The following is a 24353-nucleotide window of genomic DNA, read 5'->3' as shown; positions in this document are numbered from 1 at the left end:
GGGTCGCATTAAACATTTCATGGTTGTGTAATTGAGGCAGGTGATCATTACAGCTGGTATCACCTGAAAATTAAGAGGGGGTTTACACCTCATTGCATGAGGTAGAATTCCCTCTTACATTTTAGGAGTCTCATAACCCCCTAATTAAATCAGAGGGGGGAGACAAGGACTCTATAATAGCCCCCATCACCCACTACTAAAGATCACCTGTTTTATAGTGGGGTAAGTAATCAGGTAAGAACGTAGTCCCTCAGTCTTGTATATTTTTCATGAAAATGTAAAAACATAACATCCCTCTATCTTTCTGAAAGTCCTATAATGAGACATCCACCATACACCTATAAATCCAACAAACTGCTGTTTGAAGACCTTATCACAACATCCTATCCATTTAGAAAGGTCAGACTCTAGAGTCTAGGAAGACGACACACTATTATCCTTCAAACTCTGGACTTCATGAATTACAATGCGTCACCCACCACAGTCTTGGAATTATTTAGGTGTCTCAACAAAAACCCTTTTGTGATATACTTGCATTATTTATTTTTTCCACTTATCCAGAAAAAGTAAAAAGGATTGTGGGTTTTCCGAATCCCACGAAAACTGTAAGTGCAGACTCCAGAAAGTAACCCTGTGATATTTTACACAGAAGCAGTTTTATAAATGAGCAACTACTGTGATAAATATTACTAACCGGCCACATTAGAGGAGATATAAGGCCCTTGAAGAGGTTTGTCCAGGAACTACAAAAAAAAATGTAAATATTTATTTTGCATGCAGACTTCCTCCTCCAATTAGCACGCACTCTCAAAATGATTAATTATTGACGCTAATTAGGCAGACTAATGTAAACACCCTAGCACATAATGTAAACACCCTAACACAGCATCTGAACTATAGAATAAGGGAACTAAACAAAATTGCTAAACCATGGGTGTAGCTCGACTTCCGACTGTCATGAAAAGTCATAGAGTTTCTTTTATTCATACCATATTTCACATATGTTCCAGTTTACTTCCTTTAGTCACTTTGAATAATTTAACAGCTTTCTGATCCTGGCAGTTTTGTGAATTTATTTGAATGATGAGTCAAATGTTGGCATTTTTAAGATCTTAAAGGGATTTGAAACCCACATTTTTTTCTTTCATGATTCAGATAGAGCATGTAAAAGCAGGAATGTAAACTTAGGAGCCAGGCCATTTTTTATGGTTCAGCACCTGGGTAGCGCTTGGTGATTGGTGGCTAAATGTAGCCATAATACAGGATAACATATGAACAGACTCATTTGTACACTTGGAACTTGATCAAGATTATATCATAAAAGTAAAGATCATTGCCCATTAAAATAAGTCTAAGGTTAGTCGGTTTAAAGGGACAGTATAGTCCAAATTGAACTTTCATGATTTAGATAGGGCATGTCATTTTAAACAACTTTCCAATTTATTTTTATCTTCAAACTTGCTTTTTTCTCTTGGTATATTTTGTTAAAGGCTAAACCTAGGTAGTCTCACATGCTGATTTCTAAGACTCTGCAGTCCACCTCTTATTTCACTGTCTTGCTGTGAATAGCTAATAACATGTACTGTTTATTCATGTGTGCCATATAGATACTATTGTGTTGGTTATGCAAAACTGGGGAATGGGTAATCTAAGTCCTCTGATTTCTCTCAACTGATGCAGTAAAGGAGATAAATTAACCAAGCGGATCCATATTTCAAATTCTAAAAGCAGAGACCGACATCATCAATCAAGTTTTAAGAAAGGTAACAAAACACATGCAATCTGGGGGAAAAAAAGGTGGTACAAAAAGGTACAATATCATGGAAATGATGCAAATTCCAAAATACTCACCATCAGAAAAAAAGCTATCAACATAGATTTAAGAAGGTCCACACCCTAAGCCACAAGGTATAGAGAGCAGTTATCAGCAACCTATGTCACAGGTGCTGAGAGTGGCACTCTGTCCACAGTGCATCACTGTAAGTGCCATTCAAAGTGACTTAGACACCCCCTTAGGTTCCACTCTTGTCACAATGGGGTGGGGACAGCCAGGCCCATTGTTACCCTGCACTTCACTTCCCCCCACACACAGTACTTGAGAAACAACACACTACATGCTAGGGGACAAAAAGCAACAGAATAAAACTGGGGAGGCTTAGGGGAAATTAAAGGATGAACTTTAAAAGCTAAGTGACTAAGACTTGAGGTCCGATACAGCTATATGGCCAAGGGTCTGATCTGATGTGGATATTTGGCTAACTTAATGGCTGCAGGAGTCCAATCTGAAGTTCGCTCTTTATTATTATTAGGATTAATATTATATAAGTATTTGTTCTTTATTTTCAAATGTTATACAAAAGATAAGGCTGACACACAGGGTAATATTATACTATTACAAAAGGTTGCCAGCCCCTTGTGTGAGCAGTGGACAACAACATCTTCCCTTAGCTCATCAGTGCTCTCCATTCAGTATGCCAATAAGGCTACTAGGCTTGCATATGATGGTTGTGGTTGGTAGTCAAGAGACCACGTTATCATAAAGGCTGCCAACAAAAATATAATCCTGGGGGTCTCTAAAACTACCACGCAGATTATTTTAAATGAACAGCTACAAAACAGCATACAATGATAAGTCTAGCAGCACAAAAAGAACAAGAAGGAGGGAAAAGGAGGGGAGAGTAACTTATTTTACCTATTGTTTTTCCCATTGAAGATAAATAATCTGAAGAAAATCTGCAGGAGACAGAAATAAAAAGGTCATGAGATAGTAAGTGTCCTGGGTTGTGCTCTAAGACCAAAGCAGTTAAGAAAATTGGATAGGTTCTCTGCATGATTATGTGGCATCACCATTCTATACATTCTTCCTATTTTAAAATTGTTTGTCTCAAACTATACATTTCCTTTTCTTTTTTCTAACTGTAAATGTAGTTCTCATTTCTCTGTACTCTCTAAAATCAATTTAAAGGGACAGTAAACCTTAAAAATAATGTTATATAATTCTGCACATAGTGCAGAATTATATAACATTACATTAGCCAAACTTTGTAAATCATAATATTCCCTTTTTATTTTGTAAAAATACCGCTGTTTTACAGACCCGCTCTCTGTACTCTGCTGAGCGGGTCTGTTGTTTTTACTGAGCGCATCGGGCCAGCTGTATATAGTCACAGCCCGGCCAGACCGCGCCATTAGACACAGTGCAGCTCGCTCCCGCTGTCAGACAGAGCGGGAGCGAGCTGCACTGTGTCTAATGGCGCGGTCGGGCCGGGCTGTGACTATACAGCTGGCCCGATGCGCTCAGTAAAAACAACAGACCCGCTCAGCAGAGTACAGAGAGCGGGTCTGTAAAACAGCGGTATTTTTACAAAATAAAAAGGGAATATTATGATTTACAAAGTTTGGCTAATGTAATGTTATATAATTCTGCACTATGTGCAGAATTATATAACATTATTTTTAAGGTTTACTGACCCTTTAAGAAATAAGTCACCAGGAAGCAAACAATGGAAGTGTTAACATGGTTCTCACCAATACATTCTGTGTAAAGAATAACCAAATTATGTGAAACTGATTCATCTAGGTTTAAGAATTAAAAAAAAAAAACATCCTGGCAGATTTTTATTCCGGGGACTGAACTTGAACACTTTTTGTATAAAAGGATAACTAACCTCCGGTCATAGGCAGAACTGAGCTGGGAACCATCTGGGCCATTGGGAACGATCCCTACCCAGATTTGGTGCTTGTCGATTACATGCGGATTCTCTAGAGACACTGGGAAAGGACTGCAGTGGGGAAAAAAGGCAACATTACAAGTGCACCCAACTCAGTATCACACACACTCTGCCTGAGCCAATTCCTTACATCTGCATTTCCATTGTAAAGGAGGAAAGAGGGCAGAGAGTCCCACTGGTCAGGATAATACTTCTGACTCCCTGTTTCACAAGGTCTTGCATTGTGTATCCTGGACTGAAGCACCAGTAACTGAGTATCTTTCCTGCAATTGGGACGTCACATTATTAACTTTATTTAAGCAGAGACATGAAGAACAGATATTGAATGAATCTTTGATAAAACAAAGAAAGAACAAGATCATTTTGACATTGGCCTTGATGTGTCTCTTTAAGGGGATGTGACTATGCAGTGTGATCAACAAAAGATGCGTTACCTCCCTGCTTTTTGCTATTGCTCCAGACATCTCCACGTGGCTTCTTCCTCTGGTTGTTGTCAGGGTGGATATGAACCTAAAAATATATATATATGGGTGTTTTTATATGGCCTGTATAGGGTTAAAATACATATACTTATGGTAGACCACTGGGTGGCGGTATAAGATGTAATTTCCCTGGTGAGAGGAGGGGCTATAAGGGTTATTTAAATTGTGATTACAATGTAGACAAAAAAAAATACATGTATAAGGGCGTTTACCAGAAATGTTGTGTCTTGACCCAGTTTAATGTAATAAACATCTTTTAAACATTCAGCTTGGACAGTGCTGCTGAACTTTGTTGTTGGGTGAAATTTAACTGGCTAAAAACCAAAGGGCTGGAGCATTGAAAGGGATAGAAATGCCAAAATTAAAATGTACATGAATGAATTTGAATTTTAAATAGAAGCATTTTGCAATGTTTGTATTACTGTTCAGCTGCATAAATAGATAATATGCTACATTTGACTAGAGTATCAGGATTCAAACACCAGAAAGCTGATGATGTTGTGCATTACGTGAGTGAAGACTCTCTGAGAAGATGGTGTTTCAATGCTGATGCACGGGACACTCATAGCATATGTGCGTAAGCCGATGAAAAACTGTGATAACTTTTACCGGAAACATTTTTTGGCAATGGAAGTATATCGCAAAAATCTTTCTATTATTGCTTATACCTTTCTATCCTTTTAAAATTGAGCTAGGATGTACGAGGAACTTAGTGACTATTAACACTTAATAAAATAACACTGGGGTTCTCAACCAACTAATAGCACCTGGCCACAAGTGACCGACACCACTAGTAACAGGTAGCTTTTTAGATTTTCAAGACATACCTTGTAATATTTAGAGATTCTGGCATTGGAGGCCATGGCTGAGGCACCATCCTGTGGTTCGATGTTGAACACGATCTATAAAGTAGAAAAAAAGGAATAACGGGACAGATAAACAAACTACTAATAATCGTCAATGGTCAGGGGAAAATAAATAAAAAATAAGCAGTGAACAAGATAGGACTTCCCATTAAGGCTGGTGCCTGTAGAAACTGTACAGGCGAGATTACAGCACAATTTTGTACACTTACCTGAATAATATCTGACAGCTTCTGTAGTCCAAATGTGTTTGTAAAAACCCCAGAACCTGAAAACGGATCAAAACGTGTCTTTTGTACACAGACTTATAAAACTGTGTATATAACATTAAGGGAATATAGAAGAGTTTATTCCCTAAAATATCTCCCCAACGCTCAGTATATTACTTACTTCCACCAATATGCTGCACGATTTGCTCCAATGACTCCAGCAGCCCAGGCTTTGTATTAAAAGTGATTCCTGCAGATGCAAATAGATCGAAGATAAAACTGTGGAAAGAGATGGAACCTGCTGTCATAACAGATCACCAGAGAACTGTCTATTGTTAACATATACTGTATAAAGTTACAGGTGTATGTGGTTTGTGGAAACAGACTGGAGGGTAAACAATCTGCTGTGAAAATTGGGGCAGAAGTAATAGTAGCCTGGTTTAGTATCTGTAGAGAGGTGCTAAGTCCACGGGGGATCACAGTGAATGCACAGTCCTAAAATTAGACTGTAGGAAGGTGAGTGTGATGTTATAGGGTGAATAGCTAGGTGGTCTGAATTAGAGATGTAACATTTCCGGAAATTTTGAAACCATGGGGAAAAACGTTTTTTCCCTGTTTTTTTCCCCGGAAAAATTGAAATTTTCAGAAAAATTTAAGAAAATGCAGTGTGGAGTCATTTTACAAATAGAAAGTAATTTTGTTACATTGGGAACATAAAATGCAGTGTACAGTATATAAAAAAATATTATGCTTGATATAAGCACGGATTGAAATAAGCCTACAACTGCTGAAGAAAGTAAAGTAAAAGATTTTATTAAGAGCTTGATTAGGTGTCATTTTATCTATGAATTAAGGTATTGTGTATTTTTGTGAGACCAGTGGTTTGCAACACTTCTTTACTTAAAGAAACAGTATATACTAATTTTCATATAACTGCATGTAATAGACACTAATATAAAGAATAAGATGCACAGATACTGATATAAAAATCCAGTATAAAACTGTTTAAAAACCTACTTAGAAGCTCCCAGTTTAGCTCTGTTTAAAAAGTAGCTGGAATACCCACTGCAAGTGGGGAAAAAAGCAGACACCCCCCCCCCCCCTTCTTCCTTTACACAAACAGGAGTAGGTATACGTCGGTATTCTCCTAAACCTTTGGGGCTTGGTTAGGAGTCGGAAAATCAGAGCAATGTTATTTAAAAATAAGCAAAACTATACATTTAAAAAAAACCTGTATGGGCTATATAAATGGATCATCTACAAAACATTTATGCAAAGAAAATTCTGTATAATGTCCCTTTAAAGAGACTGCTAGTGAATAAACACTTTGTGATATAACAGAATCAGCAGAAAGAGAACTTTGGAGGGAAAAGCTACTTGCCCTTTCATTATGGCCCTCATCAATTAATTCCATAAAGTATTTTTAATGTATTTAGGGCACCTCTGGCATGCAAGGATGTGCTTGTCATCCTTGTAGCATTTGGTAAACAACATTTCTTCTCATAGTATTTGCAAATTGCAGCTTTGCTCTCAGAAGCAATTGCACTGTGGAAATGTTTCCAAACTCTAGATGTTGGGCTCACCATTTTACTGAGAGGAGGAACAAAAAGCAATTTCCTTTAATAGGAATATTTAGAAAAAGGTTATAAAGATGCATTTGTCAGACAAATGTAACCTCTTACCTGTCAATTAAGGCCTGAGGGGACAGAAACTATCATCCACTGTAGGAGGTACAAGATGGAACCCACAAGCAAACTAAACTGAAGCCTTCCCTGTGCAGTGCCCACCTAGAGGCAGAAATGCTTATTTCTCTTATTTGAAAATTGCATTGAGAAGTACCGTGTACTTGAATTGTATTTCAGGATTTGCAATGATTTGAGACTTTACATAAAGTCTCAGAAGCCTTTCATTATGGTCTTTGTGATATATAGTTTGACTACCATGTCCTAGACATATTACAGTATTTAGCATTGTAAAAGAGCATATACCATACTACATTTTTTTTTCTCAATTTTTCCGGAAAAAAACAAAAACAACGGAAAAAAAATCAGTTTTTTTCCAGGCTTCCCAACTCTAGTCTGAACGGGAACTGGGTTCATCAGTTTGAACTAATGCTGTGTTCCTTTAGAGGTCTGTGCTGGCATGCAGTGGTTGCTAGTGAGTGCCCAAAGTTGGAGGAAAAAAAACTTACCTTCCGTCCTTGGTGACACCTCCTCCACTAGAAGGTAACTCTACGGATTCAATAGAATTTTCCAGTTGTAGGAGTGCTCCTGAGAAGGACAGACACATGATGCTCATCTACTGTTTTAGAACACTACAACCTATTTACTCTTGGGGAAAAAAAAAAAAAGAACATGGAAAAAGGTACTAACAGGAGAAGCAAATATAGTACTGCCAGTATTTTTTTGTGTGAGAGGAAAAATGAGGGTGTGAAAAGGTAGTACGTTGTGGGGATAAGAAGTATGCTACTTAGAGCTGAGGTGGGTAAAGAGTGGCAAAGGATAAAAAAAAATATGTTTAGAGGTAGCTTCAGAGTAGGAAAGTGTACCAGAATGAGGAAAAAAAAACAAAACAACAACAAAAAAACAATTAAGATGTGCTAAAAAAATAACATAATTTATGTAAGAACTTACCTGATAAATTCATTTCTTTCATATTAGCAAGAGTCCATGTACTAGTGACGTATGGGATATACATATCTACCAGGAGGGGCAAAGTTTCCCAAACCTCAAAATGCCTATAAATACACCCCTCACCACACCCACAATTCAGTTTAACGAATAGCCAAGAAGTGGGGTGATAAGAAAGGAGCGAAAGCATCAAAAAATAAGGAATTGGAATAATTGTGCTTTATAAAAAAAAATCATAACCACCACATAAAGGGTGGGCCTCATGGACTCTTGCTAATATGAAAGAAATGAATTTATGAGGTAAGTTCTTACATAAATTATGTTTTCTTTCATGTAATTAGCAAGAGTCCATGAGCTAGTGACGTATGGGATAGCAGATACCCAAGATGTGGAACTTCCACGCAAGAATCACTAGAGAGGGAGGGATAAAATAAAGACAGCCAATTCCGCTGAAAAAATAATCCACAACCCAAATCAAAAAGTTTTAATCTTATAATGAAAAAAACTGAAATTATAAGCAGAAGAATCAAACTGAAACAGCTGCCTGAAGAACTTTTCTACCAAAAACTGCTTCAGAAGAAGAGAAAACATCAAAATGGTAGAATTTAGTAAAAGTATGCAAAGAAGACCAAGTTGCTGCTTTGCAAATCTGATCACAGAAGCTTCATTCCTAAAAGCCCAGGAAGTAGAAACTGACCTAGTAGAATGAGCCGTAATCCTTTGAGGCGGGGATTTACCCGACTCTACATAAGCATGATGAATCAAAGACTTTTACCAAGACGCCAAAGAAATGGCAGAAGCCTTCTGACCTTTCCTAGAACCAGAAAAGATAACAAATAGACTAGAAGTCTTTCTGAAATCTTTAGTAGCTTCAACACAATATTTCAAAGCTCTTACTACATCCAAAGAATGTAAAGATCTTTCCAGAGAATTCTTAGGATTAGGACACAATGAAGGGACAACAATTTCTCTACTAATGTTGTTAGAATTCACAACTTTAGGTAAAAAATTAAATGAAGGCCGCAACACCGCCTTATCCTGATGAAAAATCAGAAAAGGAGATACACAAGAAAGAGCAGATAACTCAGAAACTCTTCTAGCAGAAGAGATGGCCAAAAGGAACAAAACTTTCCAGGAAAGTAATTTAATATCCAGAGAATGCATAGGTTCAAACGGAGGAGCCTGTAAAGCCCTCAGAACTAAATTGAGACTCCAAGGAGGAGAGATTGACTTAATGACAGGCTTGATACGAACCAAAGCCTGTACAAAACAATGAATATCAGGATGATTAGCAATCTTTCTGTGAAAAAGAACAGAAAGAGCAGAGATTTGTCCTTTCAAGGAACTTGCAGACAAACCCTTATCCAAACCATCTTGAAGAAATTGTAAAATTCTAGGAATTCTAAAAGAATGCCAAGAGAATTTATGTGAAGAACACCAAGAAATGTAAGTCTTCCAGACTCGGTAATAGATCTTTCTAGACACAGATTTACGAGCCTGTAACATAGTATTAATCACTGAGTCAGAGAAACCTCTATGACTAAGTATTAAGCGTTCAATTTCCATACCTTCAAATGTAATGATTTGAGATCCTGATGGAAAAATGGGCCTTGAGACAGAAGGTCTGGCCTTAACGGAAGTGTTCAAGGTTGGCAACTGGCCATCCGAACGAGATCCGCATACCAAAACCTGTGTGGCCATGCTGGAGCCACCAGCAGTACAAACGAAAGCTCCATTAGGATTTTGAAAATCACTTTTGGAAGAAGAACTAGAGGCGGAAAGATATAAGCAGGTTGATAATTCCAAGGAAGTGACAACGCATCCACCGCTTCTGCCTGAGGATCCCTGGATCTGGAAAGATACCTGGGAAGTTTCTTGTTTAGATGAGAGGCCATCAGATCTATTTCTGGAAGCCCCCAGATTTGAACAATCTGAAGAAATACGTCTGGGTGAAGAGACCTTCAGCCCGGATGTAACGTCTGGCGACTGAGATAATCCGCTTCCCAATTGTCTATACCTGGGATGTGAACTGCAGAAATTAGACAGGAGCTGGATTCTGCCCATACAAGTATCCGAGATACTTCTTTCATAGCCTGAGGACTGTGAGTCCCCCCTTGATGACTGACAAATGCCACGGTTGTGACATTGTCTGTCTGAAAACAAATAAACGATTCTCTCTTCAGAAGAGGCCAGAACTGAAGAGCTCTGAAAATCGCACGGAGTTCCAAAATGTTGATTGGCAATCTCGCCTCCTGAGATTCCCAAACCCCCTGCGCTATCAGAGATCCCCACACAGCTCCCCAACCTGAAAGACTCGCATCTGTTGAGATCACAGTCCAGGTTGGACGAACAAAAGAGGCCCCTTGAACTAAACGATGGTGATCTAACCACCAAGTCAGAGAAGAACGAACATTGGGATTTAAGGATATTAATTGCGATATCTTTGTATAATCCCTGCACCATTGGTTCAGCATACAAAGCTGGAGAGATCTCATGTGAAAACGAGCAAAAGGGATTGCGTCCGATGCAGCAGTCATGAGACCTAAAATTTCCATGCACAAAGCTACCGAAGGAAAAGATTGAGACTGAAGGTTTCGACAAGCTGAAACCAATTTCAGACGTCTCTTTTCTGTTATAGACAAAGTCATGGACACTGAATCTATTTGGAAACCAAAAAAGGTTACCCTTGTCTGAGGAATCAAGGAACTCTTTGGTAAATTGATCCTCCAACCATGTCTTTGAAGAAACAACACAAGTTGATTCGTGTGAGATTCTGCAGAATGTAAAGACTGAGCAAGTACCAAGATATCGTCCAAATAAGGAAATACTGCAATACCCTGCTCCGTGATTACAGAAAGAAGGGCACCGAGAACCTTCGAAAAGATCCTTGGAACTGTTGCTAGGCCAAAAGGAAGAGCAACAAACTGGTAATGCTTGTCTCGAAAAGAGAATCTCAGGAACTGATAATGATCCGGATGAATTGGAATATGAAGATATGCATCCTGTAAGTCTATTGTGGACATATAATGCCCTTGCTGAACAAAAGGCAGAATAGTCCTTATAGTCACCATCTTGAATGTTGGTATCCTTACATAAAGATTCAATATTTTTAGATCCAGAACTGGTCTGAAAGAATTCTCTTTCTTTGGAATAATGAACAGATTTGAATAAAACCCCAGGCCCTGTTCCAGAACTGGAACTGGCACAATTACCCCAGCTGACTCCAGATCTGAAAAACATTTCAGAAACGCTTGAGCCTTTACTGGGTTTACTGGAATGCGTGAAAGAAAGAATCTTCTCACAGGCGGTCTTACCTTGAAACCTATTCTGTACCCTTGTGAAACAATGTTCTGAATCCAAAGACTTTGAATCTAATTGATCCAAACATCTTTGAAAAATCGTAACCTGCCCCCTACCAGCTGTGCTGGAATGAGGGCTGCACCTTCATGCGGATTTGGGAGCTGGTTTTGATTTTCTAAAAGGCTTGGATTTATTCCAGACTGGAGAAGGTTTCCAAACGGAAACTGTTCCTTTAGAGGAAGGGTCAGGCTTTTGTTCCTTATTCTGATGAAAGGAACGAAAACGATTAGCATCCCTATATTTACCTTTAGATTTTTTATCCTGAGGTAAAAAGGCTCCCTTCCCCCCAGTAACAGTTGACATTATTGAGTATAACTGAGAACTAAATAATTTATTACCTTGGAAAGAAAGAGAAAGCAACGTTGACTTAGAAGTCATATCTGCATTCCAAGACCTAAGCCATAAAGCTCTTCTGGCTAAAATAGCTAAAGACATATACCTGACATCAATTCTAATGATATTGAAAATGGCATCACAAATAAAGTTATTAGCATGTTGAAGGAGTTTAACAATGCAATAAGCATTATGGTCTGACACTTGTTGCGCTAAAGCCTCCAACCAGAAAGTTGAAGCTGCAGCAACATCAGCCGAAGAAATAGCAGGTCTAAGAAGATTACCTGAACATAAATAAGCCTTCCTTAAAAAGGATTCAAGCTTCCTATCTAAAGGATCCTTAAACGAAGTACTATCTTCCGTAGGAATAGTAGTACGTTTAGCAAGAGTAGAGATAGCCCCATCAACTTTGGGGATTTTCTCCCAAAACTATCTATCAGATGGCAAAGGGTACAATTTCTTAAACCTTGGAGAAGGAGTAAATGAAGTACCCAGACTATTCCATTCCCTAGAAATTACTTCTGAAATAGCATCAGGAACTGGAAAATCTTCTGGAATAACTACATGAGGTTTAAAAACTGAATTTAAACGCTTAGTAGTTTTAATATCAAAAGGACTAGACTCCTCCATATCTAATGCAATCAACACTTCTTTAAGTAAAGAACGCATAAACTCCATCTTAAACAAATATGAAGATTTATCAGTGTCAATATCTGAGGTAGAATCTTCTGAACCAGATAGATCCTCATCAGAAATAGATAAGTCAGAATGATGGCGGTCATTTAAAAATTCATCTGAAATATGTGAAGTTTTAAAAGACCTCTTACGTTTACTAGAAGGAGGAATAACAGACAGAGCCTTCCGAATAGAATTAGAAACAAATTCTTTAACATTAACATCCTGAACATTAGATGTTGAAGGAACAACAACAGGTAATGGATTATTACTAATGGAAATGCTATCTGCGTTTGATAGCTTATGACAACTAACACAAACTACAGCCGGAGGAACAGTTACCAAAAGTTTACAACAAATGCACTTAGCTTTGTTAGAACCGACATCAGGCAGCGCTTTTCCATAAGTAGATTCTGATCCAGGGTCAGGTAGTGACGTCTTGCAATATGTAAAAGAAAAAACATATAAAGCAAAAATATCAAATTCCTTAAATGACAGTTTCAGGAATGGGAAAAAATGAAAAATGAAACAAGCCTCTAGAGAACCAGAAGCAACTAAAAAGTGAGACTGAAATAATGTGAAAAAAACTGGCGCTAAATATGACGCCCACATTTTTGGCGCCAAGTATAACGCCCATATTCTTTGGCGCCAAAAAAACGTCCGCAATACACATACGTAAAAAATGACGCAATTACGTGAAAACTTCCGGCGCCAACTATGACGCCGGAAAAGACGAAATGTTTGCGCCAAAAAAGTCTCGCGCCAAGAATGACGCAATAAATAGAAGCATTTTCTGCACCCGCGAGCCTAACAGCCCGCAATTTTTGAAAAAAAGTCAATTGAAAAATTTTAAGGTAAGAAAAATAAAATTTATATGCATTTTCCCAAAAAAATGAAACTGACAGTCTGAATGAAGGAATACTGATTATCCTGAATCATGGCAAATATAAGTTTAAACACATATATTTAGAACTTTACATATAAAGTGCCCAACCATAGCTTTGAGTGTCATAAATAGAAATAAGACTTACTTACCCTAAGACACTCATCTACATATAGTAGATAGCCAAACCAGTACTGAAACGAGAATCAGCAGAGGTAATGGTATATAAGAGTATATCATCGATCTGAAAAGGGAGGTAGGAGAAGAAATCTCTACGACCGATAACAGAGAACCTATGAAATAGATCCCCTAGAGGAAGACCATGGTATTCAAATAGGCAATACTCTCTTCACATCCCTCTGACATTCACTGCACTGAGAGGAAAACCGGGCTTCAGCCTGCTGCGAAGCGCATATCAACGTAGAAATCTAGCACAAACTTACTTCACCACCTCCATAGGAGGCAAAGTTTGTAAAACTGATTTGTGGGTGTGGTGAGGGGTGTATTTATAGGCATTTTGAGGTTTGAGAAACTTTGCCCCTCCTGGTAGGAATGTATATCCCATACGTCACTAGCTCATGGACTCTTGCTAATTGCATGAAAGAAATATGCATTTTTTTGGAAAGACCATAGTAGGAAAAAGGAATATAATAAGTAGAGAGGTGAAATCAGCACTGTGAACATTATAGATATTTTGGTACACAGCACATATACCTCTCTGCAAATTATGAGTAATTGTGATGGGTAAAAGAAAAGATCTTTGAAAGAAAGAAAGAAAGAAAGAAAGAAAGAAAGAAAGAAAGAAAGAAAGAAAGAAAAGATTGATTTATATATTTTTGGTTACAGTGAAGTGATTCAGAAGGGCATTTGGGAGAGGAAAAGTAGGTGCATTTATCAGTGTAGAGCCTGATTATTTTAAAAGTAAAACTGTTTAAAGCTGAGAACAGCAAGGTGCTCATTTTGGGGTGCACCGACAAACAGTGGCAGAGGTGGTGAACCAGGAGTCACTGAAGAAGTTTTTTAGAGAGAGTGCATTCAAACCATGATTGGGCAGCATCACATACACAAAGATGATTATACAGTAATATGGCACAATGAGGAATTTCAAATGCAGCACAAAGCTCTAGTAACAGTGTGAAAATCCCTTTAGCTTTTGCTACCTTAGTGGCTGCAGTTTCAGTCAAAAGTGGATGCAGGCCCGACTGTACAGGTTATGCAGTGTGTTGGAAGACAAAGTGAATAAGACAGATTAAGAATTATTCCAATAGCTTTAAAGCTATGAAGAAAGGTAAGTTGGGTTGAAATAGGGCTCTGACAAGATGGGTGTTATGAAGAAAATGCGATAGTGGTAAAAATCAGAGTAGAATCTTCTCTATGTTATTTCTAATTAATCTGTATTTTATTTAACTAAAGACTATAAGGAAAAATAAACGTGATGGATCAAACTTTCATAAATGTGCCTGAGCTGAAGAACACAGAGGAAAGCACTGCCCGGTCATTAAAGTAACCTTTATGTACACACCCTATATTACAGAGACTGACAAACTGGTAATTGTATTTATTTTATTTGTCTCTACTTTTGGTTATTGAAAACCCTATTCCAACCAATCTACACAGTAAATAAAAGCTAGGATTCAAAATGAAGCCAAAAACCTGAGGCAGCATTTAGCTAACCTTTCTGCAGATCTTACGTTGCTCCCACTACACATTGCTAAAGCATGCTTGGGTTATGTGCTATATAAACTAGAGAAGAACTCAGTAAATTCAGCACTTGTGGTTGCTAAGGAAATCTAAAAATGGTGTATGGTACATAAGAAACGTGAGCCCTGCACTACCTTACTTTAAGAAGCAGCGAAGCTGAAATATTCCAGTGTCAAGGAGGCTCTCCTCACCACACAAGGGTCTTACTAGATATGATTGCACTGGGGAATTGTGAGTAGGAAACCTGAGGGTAATCCTCATTTATTTAATTATTCAATTGTCAAATTATTTACTTAACGACTCTATTGAGATTTGAAAAGACCAAGGTTTTAATGGATGGATGATATAAAGAACTTCACTACCATAATGTATTGTTGATATGAATTGTACCAAAAAACGGTCATATGAAACTAATCTAGTTGCGCTTCCAACACTTGTTTCCATCTATTTAAATTTTTAGTGTATTTGGGAAGAAATACTTAACCAATCACAGGGGAACAGCTGCTATAGTTATCTCATAAGTGTTATTAACCGGGATAAGCATAACTATTTAGATTGATAGATCCTCTCCACATATTAATACTATCAGATCACTTTTCAAAATACTTGTGTATAACATTACACAGTCCCAGGTTCTTTTCCTTTTTGCATATTTTGAGTATATATTTGAAAAAAAACTAAATTACTTGAATGTCCCCTTAAGCTAACAGAGATGTGCCACACTACATATCTAGGAGAGGACAGTGTTACTCACCCTTTATTTTGGCAAGGTCTTCAATCTCAATGTTCAGACCTAGAGGAAAAACCAGAAGAAATGTGACCCAATCCAGAACTATTAGATTCTTAATGAAAACTGCTAGCTTACCAGAGTTGGCAGGTTCCATGTTAAATTCAGCATTGATGTGTTTCTGTTCCAGCGACTTAGCCTGCTCCTCCAACACCAGGTTTATGGCATCAATCCCAGATGCCAGGTCATATGGAGTCAAGTCAAAGGAAGCAGATTCCTCACACATTTTCTCCTAGAGGCAAGTGGAACGCAGCTCAATACAAACACTGCACACTGGATCAGAGTGACACACAGCAAAACACTAGGAAGCGGGGAGGGCAGAGGCAGAAGTTACAGGTGGATAGGCACTGATGAAAACTGAGAAAAGGATGAGGTCAGTCAGTCAATAGCGAGAAGCATTGAAGCAGTGAGTTGTTATTTATGAGAAAACTGGAATATAAAACTAGAGTATAAACCTCACCACATTGTGAGCTTCATCAAATATGACAACTGTGCCCTTTAGGTCAATGTTATGAGCACGGCGACTCTGCAGGGGACAGATATTTCATACAAAAATATCATAACATGATATAAACATTAATTATATATAAAAAAGTTTATATACTAACAGTGATTTCAGGAGTATATGTCACTTGCATACAACGTAAGCTCAAACATGCAATTCACACACTGCTAGTAACTTTATATACAGAGCTCATAGTAATCTCATTTATTCTTATGTTATAAACATAGAACTATAGATTTTGACAGGAGATATGAACCAAAAAGCCCTTCTAGTCTACCCATATTTCTCCAACATAGGTGTGTCCGGTCCACGGCGTCATCCTTACTTGTGGGATATTCTCTTCCCCAACAGGAAATGGCAAAGAGCCCAGCAAAGCTGGTCACATGATCCCTCCTAGGCTCCGCCTACCCCAGTCATTCTCTTTGCCGTTGTACAGGCAACATCTCCACGGAGATGGCTTAGAGTTTTTTAGTGTTTAACTGTAGTTTTTATTATTCAATCAAGAGTTTGTTATTTTAAAATAGTGCTGGTATGTACTATTTACTCTGAAACAGAAAAGAGATGAAGATTTCTGTTTGTAAGAGGAAAATGATTTTAGCAACCGTTACTAAAATCCATGGCTGTTCCACACAGGACTGTTGAGAGGAATTAACTTCAGTTGGGGGAACAGTGAGCAGTCTTTTGCTGCTTGAGGTATGACACATTCTAACAAGACGAAGTAATGCTGGAAGCTGTCATTTTCCCTATGGGATCCGGTAAGCCATGTTTATTCAGAAAGTAAATAAGGGCTTCACAAGGGCTTATTATGACTGTAGACTTTTTCTGGGCTAAATCGATTCATATATTACACATATTTAGCCTTGAGGAATCATTTAATCTGGGTATTTTGGTAAAATAATATCGGCAGGCACTGTTTTAGACACCTTATTCTTTAGGGGCTTTCCCTAATCATAGGCAGAGCCTCATTTTCGCGCCGGTATTGCGCACTTGTTTTTGAGAGGCATGACATGCAGTCGCCTGTGTGAGGAGCTCTGATACATAGAAAAGACTTTCTGAAGGCATCATTTGGTATCGTATTCCCCTTTGGGCTTGGTTGGGTCTCAGCAAAGCAGATACCAGGGACTGTAAAGGGGTTAAAGTTAAAAACGGCTCCGGTTCCGTTATTTTAAGGGTTAAAGCTTCCAAATTTGGTGTGCAATACTTTTAAGGCTTTAAGACACTGTGGTGAAATTTTGGTGAATTTTGAACAATTCCTTCATACTTTTTCGCGATTGCAGTAATAAAGTGTGTTCAGTTTAAAATTTAAAGTGACAGTAACGGTTTTATTTTAAAACGTTTTTTGTACTTTGTTATCAAGTTTATGCCTGTTTAACATGTCTGAACTACCAGATAGACTGTGTTCTGAATGTGGGGAAGCCAGGGTTCCTTCTCATTTAAATAAATGTGATTTATGTGACACTGAAAATGATGCCCAAGATGATTCCTCAAGTGAGGGGAGTAAGCATGGTACTGCATCATTCCCTCCTTCGTCTACACGAGTCTTGCCCACTCAGGAGGCCCCTAGTACATCTAGCGCGCCAATACTCCTTACTATGCAACAATTAACGGCTGTAATGGATAATTCTATCAAAAACATTTTAGCCAAAATGCCCACTTATCAGCGTAAGCGCGACTGCTCTGTTTTAGATACTGAAGAGCATGAGGACGCTGATGATAATGATTCTGAAATGCCCCTACACCAGTCTGAGGGGGCCAGGGAGGTTTTGTCTGAGGGAGAAATTTCAGATTCAGGGAAAATTTCTCAACAAGCTGAACCCGATGTGATTACATTTAAATTTAAGTTGGAACATCTCCGCGCTCTGCTTAAGGAGGTATTATCCACTCTGGATGATTGTGAGAATTTGATCATCCCAGAGAAACTATGTAAAATGGACAAGTTCCTAGAGGTCCCGGGGCTCCCAGAAGCTTTTCCTATACCCAAGCGGGTGGCGGACATTGTAAATAAAGAATGGGAAAGGCCCGGTATACCTTTCGTCCCTCCCCCCATATTTAAAAAATTGTTTCCTATGGTCGACCCCAGAAAGGACTTATGGCAGACAGTCCCCAAGGTCGAGGGAGCGGTTTCTACTTTAAACAAACGCACCACTATACCCATAGAAGATAGTTGTGCTTTCAAAGATCCTATGGATAAAAAATTAGAAGGTTTGCTTAAAAAGATGTTTGTTCAGCAAGGTTACCTTCTACAACCAATTTCATGCATTGTTCCTGTCACTACAGCCGCGTGTTTCTGGTTCGATGAACTAGTTAAGGCGATCGATAGTGATTCTCCTCCTTATGAGGAGATTATGGACAGAATCCGTGCTCTCAAATTGGCTAATTCTTTCACCCTAGACGCCACTTTGCAATTGGCTAGGTTAGCGGCGAAAAATTCTGGGTTTGCTATTGTGGCGCGCAGAGCGCTTTGGTTGAAATCTTGGTCAGCGGATGCGTCTTCCAAGAACAAACTACTTAACATTCCTTTCAAGGGGAAAACGCTGTTTGGCCCTGACTTGAAAGAGATTATCTCTGATATCACTGGGGGTAAGGGCCACGCCCTTCCTCAGGATAGGTCTTTCAAGGCCAAAAATAAACCTAATTTTCGTCCCTTTCGTAGAAACGGACCAGCCCCAAGTGCTACGTCCTCTAAACAAGAGGGTAATACTTCTCAAGCCAAGCCAGCCTGGAGACCAATGCAAGGCTGGAACAAGGGAAAGCAGGCCAAGAAACCTGCCACTGCTACCAAGACAGCATGAAATGTTGGCCCCCGATCCGGGACCGGATCTGGTGGGGGGCAGACTCTCTCTCTTCGCTCAGGCTTGGGCAAGAGATGTTCTGGATCCTTGGGCACTAGAAATAGTCTCCCAAGGTTATCTTCTGGAATTCAAGGGGCTTCCCCCAAGGGGGAGGTTCCACAGGTCTCAATCGTCTTCAGACCACATAAAAAGACAGGCATTCTTGCATTGTGTAGAAGACCTGCTAAAAATGGGAGTGATTCATCCTGTTCCATTAGGAGAACAAGGGATGGGGTTCTACTCCAATCTGTTCATAGTTCCCAAAAAAGAGGGAACGTTCAGACCAATCTTAGATCTCAAGATCTTAAACAAGTTTCTCAAGGTTCCATCGTTCAAGATGGAAACCATTCGAACAATTCTTCCTTCCATCCAGGAAGGTCAATTCATGACCACGGTGGATTTAAAGGATGCGTATCTACATATTCCTATCCACAAGGAACATCATCGGTTCCTAAGGTTCGCATTCCTGGACAAGCAGGCATTGCAGTAGTACCTTACTTGGACGACATTCTGATTCAAGCGTCGTCCCTTCCTCAAGCAAAGGCTCACACGGACATAGTCCTGGCCTTTCTCAGATCTCACGGATGGAAAGTGAACGTGGAAAAGAGTTCTCTATCTCCGTCGACAAGGGTTCCCTTCTTGGGAACAATAATAGACTCCTTAGAAATGAGGATTTTTCTGACAGAGGCCAGAAAAACAAAACTTCTAAACTCTTGTCGGACACTTCATTCCGTTCCTCTTCCTTCCATAGCGCAGTGCATGGAAGTAATAGGTTTGATGGTAGCGGCAATGGACATAGTTCCTTTTGCGCGCATTCATTTAAGACCATTACAACTGTGCATGCTCAGTCAGTGGAATGGGGACTATACAGACTTGTCTCCGAAGATACAAGTAAATCAGAGGACCAGAGACTCACTCCGTTGGTGGCTGTCCCTGGACAACCTGTCACAAGGGATGACCTTCCGCAGACCAGAGTGGGTCATTGTCACGACCGACGCCAGTCTGATGGGCTGGGGCGCGGTCTGGGGATCCCTGAAAGCTCAGGGTCTTTGGTCTCGGGAAGAATCTCTTCTACCGATAAATATTCTGGAACTGAGAGCGATATTCAATGCTCTCAAGGCTTGGCCTCAACTAGCGAAGGCCAAGTTCATACGGTTTCAATCAGACAACATGACGACTGTTGCGTACATCAACCATCAGGGGGGAACAAGGAGTTCCCTGGCGATGGAAGAAGTGACCAAAATCATTCAATGGGCGGAGACTCGCTCCTGCCACCTGTCTGCAATCCACATCCCAGGAGTGGAAAATTGGGAAGCGGATTTTCTGAGTCGTCAGACATTGCATCCGGGGGAGTGGGAACTCCATCCGGAAATCTTTGCCCAAATCACTCAACTGTGGGGCATTCCAGACATGGATCTGATGGCCTCTCGTCAGAACTTCAAGGTTCCTTGCTACGGGTCCAGATCCAGGGATCCCAAGGCGACTCTAGTAGATGCACTAGTAGCACCTTGGACCTTCAAACTAGCTTATGTATTCCCGCCGTTTCCTCTCATCCCCAGGCTGGTAGCCAGGATCCATCAGGAGAGGGCGTCGGTGATCTTGATAGCTCCTGCGTGGCCACGCAGGACTTGGTATGCAGATCTGGTGAATATGTCATCGGCTCCACCATGGAAGCTACCTTTGAGACGAGACCTTCTTGTTCAAGGTCCGTTCGAACATCCGAATCTGGTCTCACTCCAGCTGACTGCTTGGAGATTGAACGCTTGATTTTATCAAAACGAGGGTTCTCAGATTCCGTTATTGATACTCTTGTTCAGGCCAGAAAGCTTGTAACTAGAAAAATTTACCACAAAATATGGAAAAAATATATCTGTTGGTGTGAATCTAAAGGATTCCCCTGGGACAAGGTAAAGATTCCTAAGATTCTATCCTTTCTCCAAGAAGGATTGGAGAAAGGATTATCTGCAAGTTCCTTGAAGGGACAGATTTCTGCCTTGTCTGTGTTACTTCACAAAAAGCTGGCAGCTGTGCCAGATGTTCAAGCCTTTGTTCAGGCTCTGGTTAGAATCAAGCCTGTTTACAAACCTTTGACTCCTCCTTGGAGTCTCAACTTAGTTCTTTCAGTTCTTCAGGGGGTTCCGTTTGAACCCTTACATTCCGTTGATATTAAGTTATTATCTTGGAAAGTTTTGTTTTTGGTTGCAATTTCTTCTGCTAGAAGAGTTTCAGAATTATCTGCTCTGCAGTGTTCTCCTCCTTATCTGGTGTTCCATGCAGATAAGGTGGTTTTACGTACTAAACCTGGTTTTCTTCCAAAAGTTGTTTCTAACAAAAACATTAACCAGGAGATAGTCGTGCCTTCTTTGTGTCCGAAACCAGTTTCGAAGAAGGAACGTTTGTTGCACAATTTGGATGTTGTTCGCGCTCTAAAATTCTATTTAGATGCTACAAAGGATTTTAGACAAACATCTTCCTTGTTTGTTGTTTATTCTGGTAAAAGGAGAGGTCAAAAAGCAACTTCTACCTCTCTCTCTTTTTGGATTAAAAGCATCATCAGATTGGCTTACGAGACTGCCGGACGGCAGCCTCCTGAAAGAATCACAGCTCATTCCACTAGGGCTGTGGCTTCCACATGGGCCTTCAAGAACGAGGCTTCTGTTGATCAGATATGTAGGGCAGCGACTTGGTCTTCACTGCACACTTTTACCAAATTTTACAAGTTTGATACTTTTGCTTCTTCTGAGGCTGTTTTTGGGAGAAAGGTTTTGCAAGCCGTGGTGCCTTCCATTTAGGTGACCTGATTTGCTCCCTCCCTTCATCCGTGTCCTAAAGCTTTGGTATTGGTTCCCACAAGTAAGGATGACGCCGTGGACCGGACACACCTATGTTGGAGAAAACAGAATTTATGTTTACCTGATAAATTACTTTCTCCAACGGTGTGTCCGGTCCACGGCCCGCCCTGTTTTTTTAATCAGGTCTGATAATTTATTTTCTTTAACTACAGTCACCACGGTATCATATGGTTTCTCCTATGCAAATATTCCTCCTTAACGTCGGTCGAATGACTGGGGTAGGCGGAGCCTAGGAGGGATCATGTGACCAGCTTTGCTGGGCTCTTTGCCATTTCCTGTTGGGGAAGAGAATATCCCACAAGTAAGGATGACGCCGTGGACCGGACACACCGTTGGAGAAAGTAATTTATCAGGTAAACATAAATTCTGTTTTCAATCAAAAGTGTAGTCTTCGTGAATTATCAAAGATCCCAGACAATCTTAAAATCCTTTACTGTACTTGTCCCTACCACTAACATTAAAAAGTCTATTGTATGAACCAACACTTTCTGTAGTTCTTATAAATCCTATACCCTTTCAACTCAAAATTATGACCCCTAGCATGTAAGCATAGCTTCTGCATACAATATTTCTGTAACACATGCAGTCTGCATACACAAAACCTGCAGTGATTGCAAAGATTTACGTCACAGGCAGATATGTCATACAACACTCAAGTACCTTTGGGTCTAGGAGATAATTATATGGCATAAATATAATGTCTGCTTGCTGCTTCAAATTCCGGGACAGGTAGTAAGGACAGGCTCTGCAAAGATGAAAAAACATAAGCATAAAAGAAACGTATTAAAAAAATCAAAAGTGTTGCGGATTCAAACAGACTTTCCGTAGAGGTTACCTATGCTTTGTTCCATTCTTTACAAGATCTTCAATGTCCAGTATGTGATCGGTCAGATCCTTTTCTGTGCTCTTCTCTGGTAAAGATTTTTTTTTTTATTGGAAGTAGATTAAGTTACAAGTACATAAGATAAAAGTATATACATATGTAATGGCAGAGTTAGCTGAGAACACAGCTCTTGCAAGTTTATAAATCTACCTCATACGATGACACATGCAATAAAAGGGTAAAGCTGATCAAATAATTCCAGAAAAGTCACATCATATGACAAACATGGTGACAGGTAATAATAGTGGCATATGCACATATGCTGTGAGTGCCCTTTGCACCAGCATTCAAACACCTCATAAATGTCAGTGGTGACTTGTATGACACAAATGAAACCTTCACTGATGCAATACACCTCATCACCAGCGCTCTGAGTAAGCATGGTGTTTGCATCCTGATGCTCTAGTGACCCGTAGCATATGTGCGTATAATGATTAGTCAAATGTTTGTAGTATGAACACATTTTTTAGGTTTTTTTTTTATTATTATTCACCTGTTTCATTCACAATTTGCTTTTTATTTGTAGAAGACCTGTCATGATGGGGAGGACACTTTGTTGAGGAAGGACAGGTAGTACTTTTCTAACCTGACTGGTCATAGTGGTCATGTGGGCTTTTTTAAAATTATTTTTTGCTTTGTTTTTGATGATACATTGCAGATAATGTTAGCAGTTTAATCCAGAATCACAGGGAGACATTCTGATGCTTTTTGGATGGCACATGTTTATATGCAGTAGTAGTATTCATTTAATATGGTGGAGATAAAACAGAGAGATTAAAATCCCCATTTAAGAATAGTATGAACAATAAAAAAACATAATTTATGCTTACCTGATAAATTCCTTTCTCCTGTAGTGTAGTCAGTCCACGGGTCATCATTACTTATGGGATATTAACTCCTCCCCAACAGGAAGTGCAAGAGGATCACCCAAGCAGAGCTGCTATATAGCTCCTCCCCTCTACGTCACACCCAGTCATTCGACCGAGAACCAAACGAGAAAGGAGAAACTATAGGGTGCAGTGGTGACTGGAGTATAATTTAAAATTTAGACCTGCCATAAAAAACAGGGCGGGCCGTGGACTGACTACACTACAGGAGAAAGGAATTTATCAGGTAAGCATAAATTATGTTTTCTCCTGTTAAGTGTAGTCAGTCCACGGGTCATCATTACTTATGGGATACCAATACCAAAGCTAAAGTACACGGATGACGGGAGGGACAGGCAGGATCTTTATACGGAAGGAACCACTGCCTGAAGAACCTTTCTCCCAAAAACAGCCTCCGAAGAAGCAAAAGTGTCAAATTTGTAAAATTTGGAAAAAGTATGAAGAGAAGACCAAGTTGCAGCCTTGCAAATCTGTTCAACAGAGGCCTCATTCTTAAAGGCCCAAGTGGAAGCCACAGCTCTAGTAGAATGAGATGTAATTCTTTCAGGAGGCTGCTGTCCAGCAGTCTCATAGGCTAAACGTATTATGCTACGAAGCCAGAAAGAGAGAGAGGTAGCAGAAGCTTTTTGACCTCTCCTCTGTCCAGAATAAACGACAAACAGGGAAGAAGTTTGGCGAAAATCTTTAGTTGCCTGTAAATAAAATTTCAGGGCACGGACTACATCCAGATTGTGAAGAAGT

At 39.6% G+C, this 24353-nt stretch overlaps 1 protein-coding gene across 1 annotated transcript in view; it reads right to left on the bottom strand.

Moving 5' to 3' along the window:
- The window catches only part of RTEL1 (regulator of telomere elongation helicase 1), a 161041-nt gene that overhangs the window by 94788 nt on the left and 41900 nt on the right, over positions 1-24353 (bottom strand). The window contains exons 6-18 of the mRNA XM_053701471.1: positions 22678-22753; positions 22503-22587; positions 16115-16180; positions 15733-15886; positions 15622-15660; positions 7477-7555; positions 5467-5564; positions 5289-5344; positions 5041-5115; positions 4166-4241; positions 3862-3994; positions 3669-3782; positions 2693-2733 (exon numbers count right to left, since the gene is read on the bottom strand). Coding sequence (XP_053557446.1) covers positions 2693-2733; positions 3669-3782; positions 3862-3994; positions 4166-4241; positions 5041-5115; positions 5289-5344; positions 5467-5564; positions 7477-7555; positions 15622-15660; positions 15733-15886; positions 16115-16180; positions 22503-22587; positions 22678-22753 — 1092 coding nt within the window. The remainder of the gene's footprint in view (positions 1-2692; positions 2734-3668; positions 3783-3861; positions 3995-4165; positions 4242-5040; positions 5116-5288; positions 5345-5466; positions 5565-7476; positions 7556-15621; positions 15661-15732; positions 15887-16114; positions 16181-22502; positions 22588-22677; positions 22754-24353) is intronic.

The sequence above is a fragment of the Bombina bombina genome, chromosome 1, assembly GCF_027579735.1.
Source record: "Bombina bombina isolate aBomBom1 chromosome 1, aBomBom1.pri, whole genome shotgun sequence".
Taxonomy (NCBI): domain Eukaryota; kingdom Metazoa; phylum Chordata; class Amphibia; order Anura; family Bombinatoridae; genus Bombina; species Bombina bombina.
The sequence above is the reverse complement of the archived record's forward strand: the minus strand, read 5'-3'. Positions and strand labels throughout refer to the sequence as shown.